At 43.9% G+C, this 22,171-nt stretch overlaps 1 protein-coding gene across 1 annotated transcript in view; it reads left to right on the forward strand.

The window, feature by feature from the left end:
• Nucleotides 1-22,171, forward strand: part of TMC3 (transmembrane channel like 3) — a 40,755-nt gene that overhangs the window by 14,655 nt on the left and 3,929 nt on the right. Inside the window, exons 6-20 of the mRNA XM_032175575.2 lie at nt 272-370; nt 477-619; nt 2,082-2,229; nt 2,911-2,954; nt 6,821-6,968; nt 8,982-9,091; nt 12,093-12,171; nt 13,519-13,764; nt 14,486-14,614; nt 15,191-15,258; nt 17,039-17,167; nt 19,032-19,142; nt 19,756-19,881; nt 20,612-20,690; nt 21,885-21,927. Of these exons, the coding sequence (XP_032031466.1) occupies nt 272-370; nt 477-619; nt 2,082-2,229; nt 2,911-2,954; nt 6,821-6,968; nt 8,982-9,091; nt 12,093-12,171; nt 13,519-13,764; nt 14,486-14,614; nt 15,191-15,258; nt 17,039-17,167; nt 19,032-19,142; nt 19,756-19,881; nt 20,612-20,690; nt 21,885-21,927 (1,702 nt within the window). The remainder of the gene's footprint in view (nt 1-271; nt 371-476; nt 620-2,081; nt 2,230-2,910; nt 2,955-6,820; nt 6,969-8,981; nt 9,092-12,092; nt 12,172-13,518; nt 13,765-14,485; nt 14,615-15,190; nt 15,259-17,038; nt 17,168-19,031; nt 19,143-19,755; nt 19,882-20,611; nt 20,691-21,884; nt 21,928-22,171) is intronic.

The raw sequence follows: 22,171 nt of genomic DNA on the forward strand, positions 1-22,171 counted from the left end.
AAATGGGTCATTTCCCAACAGGGGCCTTAATAGTCCACCCATAGAAACCATGTCTAGCTCAGAGAGAGTACATCCAGGTGAGCTCTAATCAGGCAAAAAGAATATCTGGCCACCTGAGATTAATTTTTCATTAATGAAAATCAAGCAGAAATCCACCCCCGGAGATCTCTTACGTGTGGCATTTTCACAAGCACATGGAGATCAACCTCTCATTTTCTCCTGGTCCCCTCCCACCCAGAGGACCACATGACACGCTTTCCTCTCTCACCAGCTGATTGCAGGCCAGCCCTTTGGAAGCACAGCCAGGAAGACCATCCCCAAGGAGCAGGTTTCATCTGCCCAAGACCTGGACACCGTCTGGTCTCTGGGGGTGAGGTTGATGCTTGGCCACACTCTTGTCTTGAGGGAAGGGGTGAATGGGCCACAGTTCTGAGACCTGGGAACGGAAGGCAGAAATGACACTGTTTTCTTTGCAGGGCTACCTCCAGTACTCTGTCCTCTTCTACGGATATTACGGCAGGGAGAGGAAGATCGGGAGAGCTGGCTACCGGCTGCCCTTGGCGTATTTCCTAGTGGGGATGGCAGTGTTTGCTTACAGCTTCATCATTCTTTTAAAAAAGTATGACTGCTCGATTTCTCAAAATATATATCAAGTGTTATGATATGTGTAATGTCATCTAATCTTGTCAATAGCCCTGTAAAGTTAAGGCATAGCTGTATCCTTTTTACAGATGAGAAGAACGAAGGCTAAAAGAGGCATGGTCATTTTAACAAGTACTTATTGAACACTTACTGCTTTGTACTAGGTCCTATATTGGGCCTGGAAATACAAGAATCATATAGATTTACCAGTTCATGTAATTTTAGACAATGTGGTAGCTGCACTAATAGGGACATAAGCAATATGATCTAGGTGACCAGAGGTTGCAAAAAGCAAAACGTCCTCCTTTGGTTGTATGTTTGTTTGCCTGTGACCTAGCTACAAATTCTGCAAAGGCCAGGCTTGTCTGTGCTGTGATGCAGTTGGCACCTCTGGGTCATCGCTGGAGGAGGCAAAATGCAAAAGAAGCAATCTGGTGGGGGTTAGGAGCCCTGCACCACTCCCACAGTGAGACCTGCAGGAACTCACCTTCCTTCCCTGGGCCTCATCTGTAAAATGGGCAGGTTGGCTCAGAACATCACCAGGCCTTCTGTGTGGGAGCTAGAGAAATGCAGACTGATAGGGAGGCTCCAAACCCTGGGGAAAAGCTGGCCCCAGCCATGCTGGTTCATCTGCTGCTTCTGCTTGATTTGTGTAACCCCCCTCCATCACCCTACCCACTTGTGTCATGTTAGCAAAATGCAGATAGAAGCACTTGAGGTAAAAAAGACAATAAACAAATAAACAAAACTTGAGGAGGTGCATAATGACCTAGGGGCCTTCAGTGCCCCTGAAGCTTTCCAGCTTAGCTCCTGGTGGCTTCCAGGACTCACAAGGAAGACTCGGGCCCTTTACTAGACATACAATGTAAGAGACAGATTAGAGCAAACTTGGAAGCAAGAAATATGGATGGAAAGGAGAGCTTATTACAGGAGAAAGGCTCTAAAAAGTAGGGAGAGTTTCACCTAAGGAGGGTTCATGACTCCTGCCTTCAAATATCTAAAGAAATGTGGGAAAGAGGGACGCAGCACGTTATGTGGAGTCCCATGGGGTAGAGTTCCCATGGGAAGGAGCTCCAAGAAGACTGATACAAAGGAAACTTTTATTTCACAATCACAGCTGCAAAGAGATGAGAAAAGCTGGCTCCTGGGGCACACACGCCTGCAGTGACCTGCTGGGCACCACAGTGGTGGGAGTCCTTGTCAAATGAACTCATATAATAATGGGCAATTGCAGTTTTCACACTGTTCCAAAGTGTTGCTGAGGTCACACGCATGGGCAGAAATCCAGTCGGTGCTGTCATGTCCAAGCTGTGACCCAAGGAGCTGCATCCACCCAGAGGAGAGCAGCCTATGCTAATTCACACAAAGGCTCCGTGGGTGCTAGCTACAGCCCCCTATTCCTGAGACTCCTATAACCTGTTTGTGCTCCTCTTTTGCAGGATGGCTAAGAACTCCCGCACGAGCCTTGCCAGTGCTTCCAACGAAAACTACACCTTCTGCTGGCGGGTGTTCTGTGCCTGGGATTACCTCATTGGAAACCCAGAGGCTGCAGAGAGCAAAACAGCTGCCATAGTGAACAGCATCAGGGTGAGTGAATGAGCCTGTGCAGCCTGCGGGGGTGGGCAGCTCGGGGTCAGAGCTAGCCGCTGGCCCTCAGCTGGAAGCCAAAACCATCCTCCTCCCATTGATGTTCATTGTCTAGGGCAGTTGTTTCCAAAGCGAGGTGAACATGCTCCAGGAAATGTACCAAATGACTCAATGAAGGGAGGGAGAAACATTTTGAAACTCCTTTCTTTTTAAATTTTTCCATTTTATCCTTTTAAAATTTCAGTTTGTATATTTTAGATAATTTACATAATGGATTATTACCATGTTGCATGTATATAACCTGAAAATGAGCGAATACATATATGTGAGGGATATAGGCTTTTACTTTTAACTTAGAAAATAATGCAATCAAAAATATTCAGACACTTAGCTCTATTGAACTATACAGACAGCTAAATGGTACACTATTTTGAGAAAAGAAATCTACTTAGATAATTTAAATTACAGCCATACTATCTCCCAATCCCTCTTCCCAACCGCCAATATCTTTTTTCAATTGATTATTAGATCATTGATATCTAATTCATTTATATCAATTGAATCCTACAGAATAGTCTTAGACAATGAAGGTATGAGCTAAATTACTGGGTAAATTATTTCTAATGATTTATAATTAATGATGATGCTAAGCTTTTATTGCTGTATGTATTTTTCTTAAAGGAAGCTATACTGGAAGAACAGGAGAAAAAGAAAAGCAAAAACCTGTAGGTATTATTACTCCCCATGTTGAATTCATTGATAAGTTTTATTTTTAGTTTGGTACAAAAACTACCAGATCATCTATATCTTATTTTCATAATTGTCAGGCAGCTCTTCTTTCTTCCTCTCTCATAATGTGATCTGAGGGAACTGAATGGTTTTTCCTTAGCAATATTTAGGATGACTTCCTCCTTCCATAGATCCTGTAACAAGGGTGACAGGGTCTGAAATTGACCGGTTTCTTATTTCTTACTCTTTTAATTAGATAATAAAAGAGGTATTTTGAGTACCAACTTATGCTGTTAAGACTAGTTTTATTTAGAAACAAGTCATAAGACACAAATATTATCCAGCTGGTGTTCACAAGCCTTTCAAGATGATTTCCTAGGTTCAAGATTCTTCTCAAGATCTTGAGAGCTATGCTGGTGAGGGTGAAGCCCTTCAACCAGAGAAATAATGAAAGGGAAAGCCATTCCCAGGGAAGGGCAATGGCCCTGACCTCATGGAGACAGGTAGGTCTGTTCATCCCACATCCTTACTGGTTATTTAGCCCTGATGATTAATTTCCACAGTGCAGAAAGCCCATTCAGAGGACTTGTACAAAAGGACATGGGGAATTAAGGAAACACACCCAGCCTCTGGAATAATGAGGGAGCTTAGGGAGTGGGGGAGGAGTTGGAAAGGGCTGTCCATAGGGAGTCAGACGACATGGATTCTAGTCCTCTCTGTCATTAATGTCGATGACCTGGGAAATGCTCCTCAACTTCATGAACCTGAAGTTCCTCACCTATAAAAGTATGGGATTCTGCCATCTGATTCTTTCTCTGTAGCTCTCCTCCACCAGAGTTGATAATAACATACTGTGCCATGTTGTTATTTTTACCAAGCAAAGTGACATTTATCATCTCATTTGGGAATGTTTCCTCATTGTGCAAATCAAGGGCCAAAACACGTGTAGAGGGAAGAGTTGTGACCTGCCCAAGGTCCCCAGTGGGTAGAAATTTCATGGAGAAGATAGTATACCTTGGGTGCCCCTTCAAATCCTCTTGGCCATACTTTTCTCCAGCCCTTGCTACTGGGCAGGACTGTGCAGGCCACCACCAGCTGCACGCATGTACCCCTTGCTGGTACCCGCTGTTTTGTGCCCCAGGGATCTTCTGAGGCTGCTGCATAGGGCACCCACAAGATCCCAGTCAACACACATGCATGTGCAACCAAGAGGCTGGGTGCAATGCTGGGAGTGAATGCTCATGGAGCTACCCTGAACAGCTGGGAATAGAATAAATGCTTTCCTATTTCACACTGGGCAAACAGTTCTGTCAGGCATTTCATAAGCCCCTCAGAAGGCCCTGCATTTGCCTCTAGCTGCTGACAACCCCGTTGCATATTCTTGTACTGATGGCCCCTTTCTCCTGCTCCACTCCAGGACATCCACTCCTGCTTTCTGGGATCAACCTCCACTCCTGCTTTCTGGGATCCCTTCCCAAATAAACTACCTGCAAAAAGGCCTGGGATTCCAGGCTTTAGCCAGGCTAAGACAAGCTCCAAAGTTGGCAGAAGAAGGTGCCTTCAAAATAGGCCAATTGAAGTCAGACAGGGAGTTGTCCTCCAGTGTTAGAAAAAAACGGATGTGTTTCAGTTAAAACCAGAAACATGTATGTAAGTACTAGAATCATTACTGATTCACACACCTGCCCTCACTATCAGAGGCATATGAGAAGTGAGACCAAATTAGGAAAGAGATGAGCCCCATGTCTCCCATCTCATGGGCAATTAGTTGCTCCTTTATTTACTTATTCATCTAGCAAATATTTATGAAGCATCCATATATGCTAAGCCTGTTTTAAGGGCTGAAGATAACAGCATTGAAAACGGCTAAAAAGCTTAGAGCTTACTTCTAAAGGGAAAAGACAATTAAGAAACTACCAAAGGAACAGTCAGATGTTGCACAGTGACAGGATCACATTCCAAGAAATGTGTCTTTACACAGTGTTGTCCTTGTGTGAAGATCATAGCATGCACTTACACAGAGCTAGATGGTATAGCCTACTACACACCTAGGCTATATAGTATAGCCAATTGCTCCTAGGCTACAAACCTGAACAGCATGCTACTTGTACTAAATACTGTAGGCAATTGTAACACAATGGTATTTATGTATCTAAACATATCTAGACATAGAAAGGTACAATAAAAATGTGGTATAAAAGATTAAAAAATGGTACACCTATATAGGGCACTTACCATGAATTAGCTTACAGGACTGGAAGTTGCTCTGAGTGAGTCACTGAATGAGTGATGAGTGAATGTGAAGGCCCAGGACACAACTGCATACTAGCGTAGACTTTATAAACACTGTTCATTTAGGCCTCACTAAATGTATTTCTTAAAATTTCTTTCTTTAATAATAATCTTAGTTTACTGTCACTTGTTTATCAACTTTTAAATTTTAAAAATATGACTCTTTTGTAATACTTAAAACACAATCACATTGTACAGCTGTATAAAAACAGTTTTTCTTTATATGCTTATTCTATAAGCTGTTTTATTTTTAATTTTTTTTTAAACTTTTTACACTTTTTTTCTTAAAAACTAAGACCAGGCCGGACGTGGTGGCGCACACCTGTAATCCCAGCACTTTGGGAGGCCAAGGCGGGCAGATCACCTGAGGTCAGGAGTTTTGAGACAAGCCTGATCAACGTGGGAAAACCTCGTCTCTACTAAAAATACAAAAATTAGCCAGGCGTGGTGGCAAATGGCTGTAATCCCAGCTACTCAGGAGGCTGAGGCAGGAGAATCGCTTGAACCCAGGAGGCAGAGGTTGCAGGGAGCCGAGATTGTGCTATTGCACTCCAGCCTGGGCAACAAGAGCAAAATGCCATCACAAACAAACAAACAAACAAACAAACAACAAACAAACAAAAGACTAACACACACATTAGCCTAGGCCTGCACGGGGTCAGGATAATCACTATCACTGCCTTCCACCTCCACATCTTGTCCCACTGGAAGGTCTTCAGGGGCAATAACACGCACGGAGGTGTCATCTCTTATGGTAACAGTGCCTTACCCTGGATGCCTCCTGAAGGACCTGCCTGAGGCTGTTTTACAGTTAACATTTTGTTTTAAATAAGCAGAAGTATACCCTAAAATAATGATTTTAAAAATATAGTAAATACATAAGCCAGTAATAGTCATTTAATATCAATATCAAATATGTACTGTACATAATTGTATGTACTATACTTTTATACAATTGGCAGTGCAGTAGGCTTGTTTACACCAGCATCACTACAAACGTTGAGTGCAATGCATCATGCTACAATGTCCTAGGCCATAGGAATTTTTCAGCTCCAGTATAATCCTATGGAACCACTGTCATATAAGCAGTCCATCATTGACCAAAATGCCATTATGCGGCACATGACTGTACAATGTCAGATTCATCATATGGGATGACATGCAGAATCATGTGTACTCCCTTCCTCCCTGCCTTCCTTCCTCCCTCCCTCTGCTGAACACATTTACTTGAATTCCTATATCTTTAATGTGCATACTCCAATTTTAAGTAGTGAAGCTAGAACTGAAACTCAAATACCCTGACTCTAAAACCAGAGGCGTTTATTTGTTCTTCTGTTTGTTTTAAGCCCCACTGATGCAGGCTGGTTGAATTTATGACTGGTTGTTGATCTCTTAGGAAATGAGGAATTCTAGGGTGCTGGGTGGGGTGGGCTGGAAGAGCACTGATGCTTCAGGGCAGAGAATCCTCTTGGCAATGGATGTGTTCCAGTCCCCAAGTAGTGTTGTCTTTGCATCGTGGTGCTGTGAGCAGGACCCTGTGTACCGTTCTCATGCCTGCTTCTCTCCCCAGGGCAGTGACCATCTGCCTGAGGATTATTGCCAACATCCTGGTGCTTCTCTCACTGGCTGGGAGCATTTATCTCATCTACTTTGTGGTGGACCGGTCCCAGAAGCTGGAGCAGTCGAAGAAGGAGCTGACACTTTGGGAAAAGAATGAGGTACCCACTGCCATTTCCTGCAGCACCCTAGAAAAGAGACACAGCTGGGCACGGTGGCTCATGCCTGTAATCCCAGCACTTCGGGAGGCCAGGGCAGGTGCATCACTTGAGGTCAGGAGTTCCAGCCCAGCCTGGCCAACATGATGAAACCCCATCTCTACCAAAATCACAAAAATTAGCCGGGTGTGGTGGTGCACACCTGTCGTCCCAGCTACTCAGGAGGCTTGAGGCAGGAGAATCGCTTGAACCCAGGCGACGGAGGCTGCATTGAGGCAAGATCACGCCACTGCACCCCAGTGTGGGCAACAGAGCGAGACTCTGTCTCAAAAACAAAACAAAACAAAACAAAAAAACGAGAGAGAGAGAGAGACAGAAAACTAGCCTGCCTCTCTGTTCCTTATGTAAGTTAGGTGGGAATATCTCTAGGGAAAAACTTTAGTCCTCTTGTCCTAGAGCATTGACTATAAGGACTTTGAGCCAGAGAGGCAGCAATAAGACTTGGCAATTTTATTCGTCTCCTTTGGGAAAGAGTTTGATTCAAAAACACCTCCAAGCATTCACACCGTTCTCTACCTTTGAGCCTCACCGACTGTGTTTTGCCTTTTGCACATCTGTTTCTTCACATCCATGTTCCACATTCCTGCAGACTGGAATTAACAACTGCACTTCTTCCGTAGTATGGATTAAAGTTGACCAGGTGCCATTCGTGAATATTTAGGTAGTTTCTGAATATCTAAATGACAAATAATGCTTCCAGAACCAGCTCTACACAAATGGTTTGTTTTTTAAACAATCATTCTCCCCTCCAACCCCCATTGTGTTATTCCCATAAATAGAAAATCACCAAGTGAACGGTTAAGAACAATTTTGGAATTGTAAATATTCATTTTAAGACCATTGTCCTGAAAGGTTGGCCCAATTTATCTATACAGATTTGAAAGGCAGAAATAGCATAAAAAGCACCTCTCCAACCATTTCTATGAAAATTATTACCCCCGTGGGGATTTAAGAAGAAAGGTGTGTAAGATGGTCATCAATTTACTGTGTGCATATTTATCAATGTACAGTAATTTATCAAAATCTAAATCTACCCTAGATAATCTTTTCCCATACCTCTATTTTATGCCAATTGAGTTACTGTGAGCTTGTATGTTTACAGATAGAAATATGATTTTTTAAAGATATATTCAGAAATTATTTCTTATTTTATCTCAAACATCTTCTGTACCAGCTAAAACTCCTCTTTCTTCTGCTGTAAGTACAGAGAAGCAAAAGCCAGGCATAATTCTTTAGATAATTAATCTTCCATGTACAGAAAGAATATTACATTACCTCTCAGGCTTTCCTTTTCTATTGGTAATAGTTGCAGTTATTTCCGTCTTCCATCCAAGGTCAGGGGAGTATAAATACTGTGAGATGGTAATTGGGGAAAATGTGGCAGAAATGCTAGTGAATCCTTTTTGTTTTTTGAGTCAAGGTTTCACTCTGTTGCCCAGGCTGGAGTGCAGTGATCCAATCACAGGTCACAGCAGCCTCGAACTTCTGGGCTCAAGAAATTCTTCTGCCACAGTTTCTCAACAAGCTGGGACCATAGGCATGTGCCACTTTTTTTTTTTTTTTTGGTAGAGATGGGGTCTTGCTGTGTTGCCTAGGCTGGTCTTATATGCCTGGCCTCAAGCAATTCTCCTGCCTCGGCTTCACAAGCCTCCCAAAGTGTTGGGATTACAGGTGTGAGCCACCGCACCTGGCCTAGTGAATCCCAAATGGCATGTATGAGTGTCCTCAGAACATTTAAGGAGAGTTCAAAAAAAAAAAAAAAAAGGCCATGATAAAGTGGTGGCCGCCTTTTGAAAAAAGCTAATTAGCAGAGATTTGGGAGGATTTTCCATGGAGGATCCAAGGACCCTGTGGATACCCACTGATCCAATATTAGGGAAAGAGATCAAATGCCCATGGCGAGGCTTGGTAGGGGGTCCTGGGAATGCCTGGCTCTGGCATGTGCTCTCTCAGCAGGTCAGTGTGGTGGTCTCCCTCGTCACCATGATAGCACCATCAGCCTTTGACCTCATTGCTGCCTTAGAGATGTACCATCCCAGGACCACGCTGCGCTTCCAGCTTGCAAGGTACGATAGTCCTGCCCAGAAATGCCACCTGTGGCTCACCCATGTGCCCACCCACAGTGGAAATGTAAGTGCCTCAAGAGCCAGGGCTTGCTTCTTTTCTCTCAGACAATCAGCACAGAACTTTACCTATGGATGCAACTCAAGAAAAGCATAACCTGAGGATGGATAGGTGAGGAACCAGGGGAAGAGGAGGAGGAAGGGAGGAGGAGGACCAGGATGACAAGGGTAGGAGAAATGGATGAAAAGGAATGAAGAAGAGGAAGAGGAGGAGGAGGAGGAGAAGAGAAAGGAAAAAAGGAAGAACAGGCAGAAAAAGAGGACACAAAAGGGAACCAAGGGTCGTGCGTGGTGGCTCACGCCTGTAATCCCAGCACTTTGGGAGGCCGAGGCGGGTGGATCACCTGAGGTCAGGAGTTCAAGACCAGCCTGATCAACATGGAGAAACCCTGTCTCTACTAAAAAAAAAAAAAAAAAAAAATAGCTGGGCGTGGTGGCGCATGCCTATAATCCCAGCTACTCGGGAGGCTGAGGCAGGAGAATCGCTTGGCAGAGGTTGAGTCAAGGTTGCGGTGAGCCAAGATCACGCCACTGCACTCCAATCTGGGCAACAAAAGCGAAACTCCGTCTCAAACAATGAACAAAAGGGAACCAAGAAGAGGACTGGCAGTGTGTCTGGTTTTCCCCACTGTTCTGTTTTCTCCGTGGTTTAACTCTGAGTGGTGAGAGGGACCCATGTTGTTTTTCTAGATGCAAGAAGAACAGTCAATGCTTTGTGAACAGTTCCCCCAAAGTACAGACTCAAAGAGTTCCTTGTAGATATGCCTGGAAGCTTTGCTAGGACGGTCAGTGGCTGTGACAGCAGGTGGTTGAGGAAGACCTGAGCAAGAGTAGGCTGATGCACCTGAGGGGACGTCCTGGGACACCTTCTGTGGGAGTCAGAACAACCACACTCATTTTGAGCACTGGCTTTGTCAGTATTTTCCTGAAAAATTTGCCTGTCCTCCCTGGAGTATGGTCTCTTCATCTACAAATTTAGCTACTGTAGGGCTGGGTGAGGCATTGTTAAACTGAATGTGGCAAAGGGAGGCAGTGAGAGCCCTGCTTACCTGCTCCCACCTTCACCCTGGTCTACACTGGTTTCTCCCCGTTTCCTCTTGTAACACCTAATAACATTCTACAGAACTAATTTGCCACAGACCACTTTGGGAAGATTTGCTCTCATTCAGGAATTGGCAAACATCTCCCGAAGAGAACTAGATAGTAAATTTTGTGGTTTTGTGGGTCACACAGTCTCTATCACCACTACTCAACTCTAAGGTTCTAGCATGAAAGCAGCCACAGACCATATGGCGATGAACAGGTGTGGTCATGTTCCAATACAACTTTACTGACAAAAATAGGCAAGGGTACGGTTTGGTTTGAAGGCCATAATTTCCAACCCCTGAAATTCAACTGTCATTTCAAAGAGAGAAAACATGACTAGGAAGAGCATGGAGTTGGTCAAACCTTCATGGCCCAGGGTAGATCTGGGATGAGCCTCTCAGCCCCCTGGCTCCTGTTCCTGGTTCTTTCTGCTCCACCCAACACGTCTTTTGACCTGCAAGAGAGAAGCTCCTTCCTCACTAGCAAGTATTGGGTGGAATCAATTCCATTATTGCATTTGGTCTAAAGGCAATGCTATTATATAAATTGGCCTCATTATTCATGTGGAAAACTAGAGAAACAGAGGCATCAGAGACTTCCCCCAGACAAATTAGGGCTAATTCTGGTAATAAGCATAAGACATACTATTTCAGTTCCATAACTCACCAGCAGACTATGTTACCTTCTATCCAAGGCACAGAGTGATGGTAATGCCAAGACAGCAGGAGAGGAAATGCATTCAATCCTTCCTTTGGCCAACACTTACTGAACACACACTGAGAGGCTTGCCTTGTACTCAGTACCGTAAATGCACTGTGCCCACGGGAATCCCGCCTCAATTCGGAGGGAGAGTCCATGTGAGTTACAATGCTGTCCCCTGGAGATGCCACTTTCCTGTTTCTCTGCCCACTGCCTGCACACGGGTGGTCAACTTTATACTTGAGGAGATGCGGAAGGCCTGGGGGGATGGTTTCAACTTGGAGTCTTTCCTCAAGATAAAGATGCTTTCCCACCAACTTTCTCAATTGGTTTCACGATTCTCCCATCAATTGGCTTCATTTTTCTCCAAGGGCTAAGTGTTGTCTCATTGAAGTGTGTATAAACCTGTCGTTTCCTTTCTCACTTTATTTTCCCAGACAGGTTTCCAGTAAGACCCAAGGCTGCATCCTGGGAAATTCCATGATGTGTTTCCAAAACCTTCCAGCACTGGGGAAGCTGACATCAAGTCTTTGATCATTGGCTGATCCAGACTGTTGCTGGCAGGTTCCATTCACTCCCAGTGGCTAACAGGGTGTAGCTGTACCCACAGCTTTTCAGTGCTTCTGAGGGGTCCAGCCTGTATTTCAGAAGCAGAGCATTGAGGTCCTGAAATTGCATTTTGCTGCTTTTTAATTGTGTGAACTTGAGCTGGTGACTTAGCTCCCTCTGCGCTTCAATACACGTGTCCCTTAAGTGGGGATTATTACAGAGCTGTTGTGAGGATCAAATGAGATAATGCATGGGAAATCAATTCATAAACCAGAAAGCATGACTCATAAACCACACGTTAGGGCCCCACTTCCTAAACTCACACTTTCTGCTACACTAGTGTTTGTAAAGTACGGATCCAAGGATGGGCTATAGCAGAATCACCTGGAAAGGCTGTAAAACAATTTCCAGACCCCTTCCAGACCTACTAAGGGTAGATTCTGGAATTCTGTCTTTTTAAAAATGCCCTCAGGGTGATTCTACAGGAAACCAAGTGTGGAAGCCACTGCCTTAATATATCCATGACAGGCTCTAGAACCATGTGGGGGCTCTAGAACTATGGACTTGTGTGCCATGGTCTTGTTTCTCAAGGTGGGCTTGTGGCTTTCAGGGTCCTTGTGTTGTATCTGGGAAATCTCTACAGCCTGATCATTGCTCTCCTGGACAAAGTTAACAGCATGAGCATTGAGGTGAGTGCCCATCCCAGATAGCTGCCTGCCCCACCTCTGCCCTCCCTGCTACCTCCTCCCAACACCAGGGTCATCATCGTGGACAGGATCACTGGTTATACTTGTACTCCATAATCATGTGCAAAACTTGACTTTGCTGGAGTCTTCTCAAGGTAAGGAGAGAAAAATTATCCCCGTTTCTCAGATAAAGAAACTCAGGCCACAGTGCATGGCTAGTAAGTGATGGTGCTGGGATGAGAACTCCAGAATTTTTGACTCTTTGTATCATACTACCCCATTTCTTTGAATCCCATCAGGAAAAGGCTATCAACAGCTATTGCAAACAATCGCAGGAAGAGCAGCAGGCCATGAGACTCACTTACAAAGTAAGGACAGAATAATCATTTCATGGGGAACAGTTCAGAGTGGACTTACTATCCCAGCCCAGCAGGAGTATCTGCTCCCAACCTAGAGTAGCTTTGGTGTCCACCTTTTTTTTTTCTTTTTTGAGACAGGGTCTCACTTTGTTGCCCAGGCTGGAGTGCAGTGGCACAATCACTGCTCACTGCAGCCTCAACCTCCCTGGGCTCAAGTGATACTCCCATCTCAGCCTCCAGAGTAGCTGGGTCTAGAGCTGCATGCCACCGCATCTGGCTTTTTTGTTTTTGTTTTTGTTTTTATAGAGATGGGGTTTCACCATGTTGCTCAGGCTGGTCTCAAACTCCTGGGCTCAAGCGATTCCCCTGCCTCGACCTCCCAAAGTGCTGGGATTACAGGTGTGAGGCATTACGCCCAGCCTGATGTCCACTTTCAACCTTCCCCACCTATAAGGATATCCTGAATGGTGGAGGAAAGGGAGGAAGAGAGTGGGTGCTCTTTTAGAGTTGTTTGCCCAAGGCATATCACACTAACATCAAATTTCAAGGCTTACAGGCAGACGAGGCCACAGAGAGTCATTTTTCTGCATTGCGGCTTTGAGGTTACATAGACTTGGGTCTTTACCTGACACTTACTAGCAGCGTGACCTTGAGCATTAGGCTTCAACTCACTGAGTTTCAATCTCTTCATCTCAACATGGGGTAATAATCCTTATCTAAAGCTCTTGTGAGGATAAGTGGAGTTAACATGTGTTACCTAAAACAGTTTCTGACCCTTACTAGGGACGAATAAATACTATCCATTACACCTCTGTGTTCCCTTATTGGGGCCAACTCTAGTCAAGTGGTAGTCTAGAAAGAGAAAGAGGATGAATGATTACTCCCAAGCAATGCAATGACACCCTTGGGGTCCATGATGGATTCTCATTTACAAATATGTGGACGGCCATTTTTCTTTCTCCCTTCCTTCCCTCCCTCTCTCTCTCCCCAGGAAATGGCTACCAAAAATAATACAAGTCATTGGATAGATTCCACCACCTTCTTTGCAACCAGGACAGCCCCTGAAGAAGAGAAATGGTCCACATCTCGGCCTGGAATGGGGCTCAGGAGAAACAACACATGGGCCTTGGAAGAGACCAGCATTTCAGCTTACACCATGCCTCTCATAAAGGCCAACAAGACTAGCCTCTACACTCAGAGTCCACAAGACCAGTGCTGGGAGACATACGTTGGTCAGGTGGTTCTCTTTACCCTTACAAAGCTCTGTCATATCCATCTCATCACTTAACCCCAGCAACTCTCTGAGCTGTCACTGCCCCTATCTTATAGAAAAAAGAAAGAAAAGTTCGGTGAGGTTTATGATTTTCCAAGCCTCAAAATTAAAAAAGAAAAATAATCAGTACAAAGACTCAGGCAATATTGACCATGTGCTGGGTCCTGTTCTAAATGCTTGGTCCTCATAAGAGTCCTATTATTGTCACCCTTATAGGCACAGATGAGGCAACTGAGGCACAGTGGTTAAGTACTTGCCCAAGGACACAGATAGTAAAGAGCAGAATGAAGTCCTGAACCCAGTAATCTGCTCCAAAATCTGTACCCTTAACCATGTACAGAGAACCTCAACCCCAGGGTATTATCCCATGGAAATGAGTCACTGGCCTCGAGTCTCCTGCAGCTCAGAACCACAGACCTTAGATTCTTTCCTAGTTTCATGTGATGCTGGCCTCAGATATCAAAATTCGAATTCAAATTACCTAATATTTATTGAGCACCCATTATGTACCAGAAGCGCAGTCCTCTGCCCACTGCAACTTACAAAGATGAGAAATGAAGTTGCCATTGGAGGGGCCCACTGGCTGGGGCCCACAGGAATGAACAGAGATTAGGAGCACCCTGAAGGAAGAGTGACTGTGGGAAGTGTGGGGCATGGTGGCATCCAGGGACACCCTGTGTTTCAGGAGATGCTGAAGCTCTCCATCATTGACATGCTCTTCACCGTGGCGAGCATTCTGCTCATAGACTTCTTCCGAGGACTTTTCGTGCGGTACTTAAGTGACTACTGGTGTTGGGATCTGGAAAGCAAGTTTGTAAGTAAAATGCTGTGTCTGTTGGGAAAGTTTACATGGCCAAATCTATCCTCTCTCATGCTGTGGCTGGGAAACAGTCCAGCATAGTTGAGGGGGACACATGGAAAGAGAATACAAGTGGGAAGAGGAGACGGGTACAGAAAGCTGAGCTTCTACTTCCTTTTTTTTTTTTTTTGTCTGTTTTTTGTATTTTTTGAGACAGGGTCTTACTCAAGCGATCCTCCTGCCTCAGCCTCCTGAGTAGCTGGGACTATAGGCACATGCCACCATGCCCAGCTAGTTTTAAACATTTTTTGTAGAGATGAGGTCTCACTATGTTGCCCAGGCTGACCTTGAACTCCTGACTTCAAGTGATCCTCCTGCCTCAGCCTCCTGAAGTGCTGGGATTACAGGCATAAGCTACAATGCCCAGCCCCACCCCTTTCTTAACATTTACCATTTGCTGGGATGGCCCCACAAGCACTGATCTCTAAGTGCTCATAAGAGCAAAAAAGTCTATATAGGTGTCTGTAATTAATTGGTTCATGCAAAGAACTTTGGAACTTGTTTAATGCATAAGTTTATTTTCTCTTGTAGCCTGAATATGGAGAATTCAAAATAGCTGAGAATGTGCTACATTTAGTCTACAACCAAGGAATGATTTGGTAGGTATCAAAATTTCTTCTTGCCTTTGCTTACATCTCATCTGGGCTAAGATTTTAATTTACTTAGTCTGGATGGGACACGACCATAATAAACACAGTTATATAAGCATTAAGAAGGGATGTTTCCAAGAGAATTATTTCACATGTATATTACTTTATTAACGGTTTCCTAAGAATTTTGCAGGAAGAAATTAAAAAGAAAATAATCCATGTTTAAGCTACTATTGGTCACAGCCGAAAAAAATCTGCACAGAAACTGGTAGGATACACTCTTAGGGAGGACTGAGGGAAGGCTGGGAGGAGAGGCTACTTCTCCTTAGTGAGGACTTCAGGAGTGGCTGTGGGGCACCTTGGCCAGTCTGTCCTCGCTCGCCACCCTCCCTCCATTTCTTCCTAATTTTCACGTAGACACTGGGCCCAGGAGCACAGCCATTCCCTAGACTGCAGACCCACCCTTGGGGAGGCAGGAAGTAGGGAAGTCTGTTCACCCATGGCACCTCCCAGGCCATGGCAATCCTGTCCTTGGAGACACTGAGGAGCTGATTTTACCTGCTGGACCAGAATAGTGCTATTTGTTAAAACACAAGCAAACAAACAAACAAACAAACAAACAAAAAAGAAGAACTTGGGACATTCCATACATCCAGAAAACACTCTCTTCATAATCATTCAGTAAAATACATGGCAACTGAGAGGTACAAAGTAATATGCCTCCTGTCAAATTCTTAGAGTCCACTGTATTTTGCAAAATATCTTTACAAATACAGTATTGAAAATAGTATGTGACATTTATTTAATAGTGCTAGATATCAAGTACTTTTCTACTTGATACACTGTATCAGTAGTAACTGATTTAATCCTTATAGTAAACCCATGAAGTAACTACTTTTATTTTCCCCTTTTTAAAGATGAGAATACTGAAGTGCAGAGAAGCTAAGTGTCTTACCTAACATCCAACAGATAATGACAACTGAACATTTCTTGTTAGAAACATTTTACGTATGAAACATATTCTTATGTCTATGTTTATTTTCATACCACTAAATCCAAATTCCACAAGTATTAGATTGAATCCGTATTCAATATAAACTGATTTAGACTTAAGTCTGAAGACATGGGTTTTGTCACCTAGTTGACATTTCTTTTCAGGGTGACCATAAATCCCAGCTTCCCTGGGATGATCTGGTTCTTGCCTTTGGGCTCAGTTCTTTCATTCCCCAAATCTCCCAGGTTTGGATGATATAGGGTCAGCCTTAGCAACATGTCTTTGCTTTCCCCATATCTGCCCTTGTTGTCTATCAACTGGATATTTACCTCTCCTCTCACTATTGCAGAAGAGTAAACAAACTGAAATGTGTGAGGATGCTTAATGCTATATCCAGCAAAACTAGGTGCTCAACACATGTTGATTAAACCTGAAAGGCAGTAATTTATTAACACAGTCCTCATCATAGACAAGCAAAAACAGGAGCTGGGCCTAAACAGTAGTTATCCATTATTTGCCTCCTTTTTCCTTTGCTCAGCTGTGAAAAGAGAGACAAACAGTTGTCCTTTGCAAATGTAATATTTTAAAATAGGATCAATACCCACCTTCAGTGACTTGTCTTATCTTTAGAAGGTGGAGGGTTGTGGTCTCGGGACTTCAGGGGCTTTTCCAGTTCTTTAAGCATAGGGTGTAACCCCCAAAGTCTCAGAACCATGTTCCTGCATGGGGCTTCCACAGTCCTGGGAGACAGGCTGGAAGAGAACACATGCAAACTGGCCTTCCTCCTGGTTCCAGGATGGGGGCCTTCTTCTCCCCATGTCTCCCAGCATTCAACGTTCTCAAACTCATTGGGCTCATGTACCTGAGGAGCTGGGCTGTGCTGACCTGCAATGTGCCCCACCAGCAAGTATTTCGAGCCTCAAGGTAAGAATAAGATCTGATCATGCAGATAACTGATCAGATATATATATATGTATATATAATCCATGCCTGCCTTACACAGGGGTCCTCTAGCAAGGGGTCCCCCCAACTCTCTTCCTGTCAAAATCTTGCCTGTCCTCCAATTTTATCTCCTCCAAGAGCCATTTTCAATGTCTTACTCTTTAAATGAATCGTTACTCCTCTTGAACTCATGACACTTTTAAAATGTTTTGCCGAAGTTTAATAATCCTTTAGAAAAAAGTACACAAATCATAAATGTTTAGCTTGATGAGTTTTCAAAAACTGAACACAAGGCACTCAGATCAAAAAGCAAAACACAAATGGCACCCAGAGCATGCCGACTTGCATGTCATTCCAATCACTGCCAACTTCTAATGGCATAATTAGGCTTGCCTGGCTTTTACTTGATGTAAACGTAATCACACACACACGGTATGTGCTCCTTTGTGCTCAACTGCTTACACTCAACATTGTGTCTGTGAGATTCACCTCGCTGAGAAAATATATCCCAATTTCTTTATCCTGGCTCCTGTTGACAGGCATGTAGATTGCTTCCAGCTGTTACCCATAATGAGTAATGCTGCCTTGAACATCCTAAGTATCTTTGTTGCATATATACCTTGGAATGCAATTGCTGGGACACAGGGCATGCATATGTTCACCTTTAGCAAATAGCACAAAAAAGTTTTCTAAAATGAACACCCCATTTTACATGTCTAGCAGCATTCTATGAGAGTTCCAGTTGTTCTATAACCTTGCCAACATTTATTCTCTTATCTGTTTTAATTTTAGTCATTTTGGTGAATTCATAACACATTCTACATACTTTGATTCAGTTATTTTACTTTGACATAATGGTTATGTGTGTCTATATCAGTGGCTTTCAAACTTTTTGCTCATGACCTACTTGACAATGCATTTACATTTTATCTGATGATAGTACACATATATTAATACATTGAGATATGTTTTGATATATTTATATATGTTGTATATATGTATATGTATATTATTATAGGTATGTATGTGTGTCTGTGGATAGAGAAAGAAGTTTCACAACTTATCACTCTCTTACTACATTCTGTGGTCTCTGAAATTTTCTATTCTCTTTTAGTCAAGTTTTTTTCATGAGAGAGAGAGAGACAGAGAAACAGACCAACAGAGAGTACTAGTTGAAAGTAACTAGATTGACCCCTCATTCTCTTTTCTGAACTGTGTACAGGGCCTTGCACACCAAACAGGTCTAAGCTGCCCTCAGGGGAGCCCTGGGCATCCAAACTCCCTGACACTAGCTTAGGGCTCAGGGACCAGGGCTTAATCAGGCAGAACACATACCCTGGGCAGCCACATGCAGAGTGGATAAGAGGTTGAGTGCAAATCACACCCAAGTGAGAGAGTCAGGAATCATAAACAAAAGCACCAAACCATCCCGAGACGTAAGAGACAAGTTCAAGCCTGGGAATAGGAGAGGGAACCATTAGGTAAGGACCCAGATGGATGGGCAATGCTTCTAAGATTTTTCCATAAATTGAGTTTATTGTGTGGAACTCCTGGGTGCCAGGGGAGTTCACCAACCTCATGGTTTAAGGTGAACAGGTGCTCAGCAAATGTTTATTAGATGAACAGGTTGGGTGGGAGATCTCTGAAGTTCCTTTGAATGCTGATTTCTAGGTTTCTAAGCTGCATGTGACCCTATGACAGATCCATTCATAGGTAACCCTGAGAGGAGGATTTTTAGTTTGCAAAGAGTCAGGGCAACCGTTTCTGTGGCAGCTCTTTGGGCATATGCAACCCTGGCAACTGGCTATGGAGTGAACTTAATGCATGACATCTGATTTATCTGCAGATCCAACAACTTCTACTTGGCAATGCTCCTGTTTATGCTGTTTCTGTGCATGCTGCCAACCATTTTTGCTATTGTCCGATACAAGCCATCTCTAAACTGTGGGCCATTCAGGTAAGTTTCGTTCCCACCTCTGCCTGGAGCGACTGACAGCTGTAAGGGAATTAAATCACATTGAACTGAATTACCCTCCAAGCTCACAGAGCAGGTAAACAGGATAGAAAGATTGCAAACCCACATGTTTTAAATCCAAGACCAGTGCTCTTTCCTTAATAGAAGGCTGCCCTTAGTATAATCATCTCTGTGCTCATGTTAAAAAAACATAATCCTTTTAAAGTGAAAAAGAGAAACAGCATTGCTCTGTGCTAGAGGACATTCTACCTGGTCAAAACACAGAAAGCTTTTATTAAAACACAGTGCACAGCACTTTTTTTCCTATATTATCCAGCTGTATTCAAGCAAAACCCTCTAGTATCTTCATCTAGCATTCAAGTCAGCTTTGATACAACATGTAATATTTAGTCTACCTTAGTGTACACGATTAGAACACACACATACATGCAATGTGATTCATGACCCCATCTTCCATCCTCCATATTAATTAGATATGAAATCATTTGAGGAATGTTATGAATTGGCCTCCAGGCATCCAGCCATTTTCTGATGTCTTGCAGCATCTTTCTGCCAAGAGCAATAAAATCTGGAGTTATGTTTTTCTTTCTCACAGTGGACAAGAGAAAATTTACGACATTGTGTCAGAAACGATTGAGAAAGACTTTCCCGTGTGGTTTGGCTCCGTGGTTGGGCACATCAGTAGCCCTGTGGTCATCCTGCCCGCGGTACTCCTGCTTTTGTGAGTACCACACCTGCCAGCTTTGGAGGGACTTCTGTGTGTTTGGCCAACAAGAAAACGCTGCTTTCCAATAATTATATAAAATTTATTAGTTCATTCAAAAATCACTTAGGCTTAGAGCCTGATGATCTCAACAGGGACTCTGAGTCACACACCAGAGGCACATGAGGCACTGTGCCATGGAGACACAGCCACTGGGTCTCAGCAAGGGGCGGTGAGGGAGCACTCCATTGCCATTGAGGTGGTTATTGATCCATCAACACCATTTGGTCAATTACTGTGATCACTAGAATGGGGCTGAATGCCATTATCATTTTCTAGAAACTTAAATAATCTTGAAAAGGAATTTCACAACTCAGCTGAGTAGCTTTGGCTTGTTTTGGTTTAAAGGAAAAAAAAAAAAAAGTGAATGGATCCTGTACTCATAGCTTGGTAGACTGCAAAATTTCTCCCCCATTTTCAGGTCTTCCTCATTGCTAACACCAGTGCAGAATTCCAGGTCAACGAGGGTGCTGTGGAAAGCCAGGAAAAGAAAACAAAAGCAGCCCCTTCCCAGTGCTCACTGGCTTGAGAATTTGCTGATACATTTTGTCCTTAGTGGAGGGTCAGTGGGTAGCCCGCATCTGGCCTGGGAGCCTCTCATTCCTGCCAACTATCTGCAGGGAATGTGGTCTGAAAAGCAGAAAAGCGAGTTGCAGTCCAATCATTGTCCTGTGTTGTTCTGTCCTAGCATGCTCATCTATTATCTCCAGAGCATCGCACGGTCTCTAAAGCTCAGCAACCACCAGCTCAAAATGCAGATCCAAAACGTAAGTATTTCATGAACTTTGCTATTACGAATATGTGTCAACCACATGACTGAGATCTCGCCAGCGTGGGAATACAAGTGAGGTCACATCTTCAAGGTTCTGTGACTCTTGGTCACCCACTATGGTGCAAGGCTACCAATCCCCAGATGTCCAAGAGTTATTTCTAAGGATACCCAGGGATGGTTCACCTTTGCTAGGAAGAAGCCTGCTCCTGTTTTTCTTCCTCCTCAAGGGGCCTTGCTGCTGCCTCGAGCCTTTCAGTGCCCCTCCTGTGACCACACCAAGCCCTCAGTGTGCCGGGTACTTCTGTGAGCTCTGGTAGATTGGTAAGGGAAAGGGCCCCTTCCCAATCCTTGTCAACTTGGGCATCTGAGCCCAGCAGCACTGTTTGTCCCTAAAGCGTCACCTCTTTCATATCCTTTAGATGTGGCTGTCATTACCTTCTCTCTGTGGGGCTCAAACTCTATCTCTCAGAGCAGTCCCAGGGAGACACACACTCCCAAAACTTCCACAATTTCTCCTCCTCCGCATAACCCAGGTGTTCCCTTAGTGCCCTGGGTCCTCCAGACCCCGAGGAAGGATCCCAGGACTCGGATGAGGCCAGTGAGGCTCCCAAAGCACCACATTTAAGGAGGCTCTGTAAGCGTAATGCTGACTCTGTCCTTTCACAGCCCTGAAAATAAGTGCCTCCTTAAATTTGGCACCCCAGATGCCTCACTGACCTCCCCCATGCAAAAAAACTCCTTCCATTTCTATCAGAAAAAAAAAAAAAAAAAACTTCCCATGAACATCAATTCATGCAAAGAAACACAAATTAGCTTCTAATTCGAAATTCATCTGGAGTTACAAAGGCCATTTTGGTGGAAACATACATCTCCAGTGTTGCTGATCTATATTTTTTTCTTTGTCATTCAGGTAAACTATTATGGGCAGAATCTAAACATGGTCTATTAATTAGCTGTCCCTAAATAAAACTGGCTAGGCATAAAACTTCAGCTCTCAGGTATCTGCATTTATTCACTCAAATAACAGGCCCGAGCCCAGAGCATACCGTCCATAGGGGGCAATAGTAGTCCAGTCATGGTCCAAGGTAAGAACTATGGCATGTCAATCTTTTTCTCTTCCCCCAGGAATAATATTTGTTACTGCTTCCTGCTAAAGCCAAAACAAACATGCATATCATTTGCATTTTAGGCAAGATCAGAGGATAAGAAAAAGGTTGCCCAGATGGTAGAAGGTGAGTATTTCCACTTTTTTTGTTGTTGTTGTTTTGTTTTGTTTTGTTTTGAGGCAGAGTCTTGCTCTGTCGCCCAGCCTGGAGTGCAGTGGCGTGATCTCGGCTCACTGCAACCTCCACCTTCCGGGTTCAAGTGATTCTCCTGCCTCAGCCTCCTGAGTAGCTGGGATTACAGGTGCATGCCATCACGCCTGGCTAATTTTTGTATGTTCACCATGTTGGTCAGGCTGGTCTCAAACTCCTG

The sequence above is a fragment of the Hylobates moloch genome, unplaced genomic scaffold, assembly GCF_009828535.3.
Source record: "Hylobates moloch isolate HMO894 unplaced genomic scaffold, HMol_V3 SCAFFOLD_14, whole genome shotgun sequence".
Lineage (NCBI taxonomy): Eukaryota > Metazoa > Chordata > Mammalia > Primates > Hylobatidae > Hylobates > Hylobates moloch.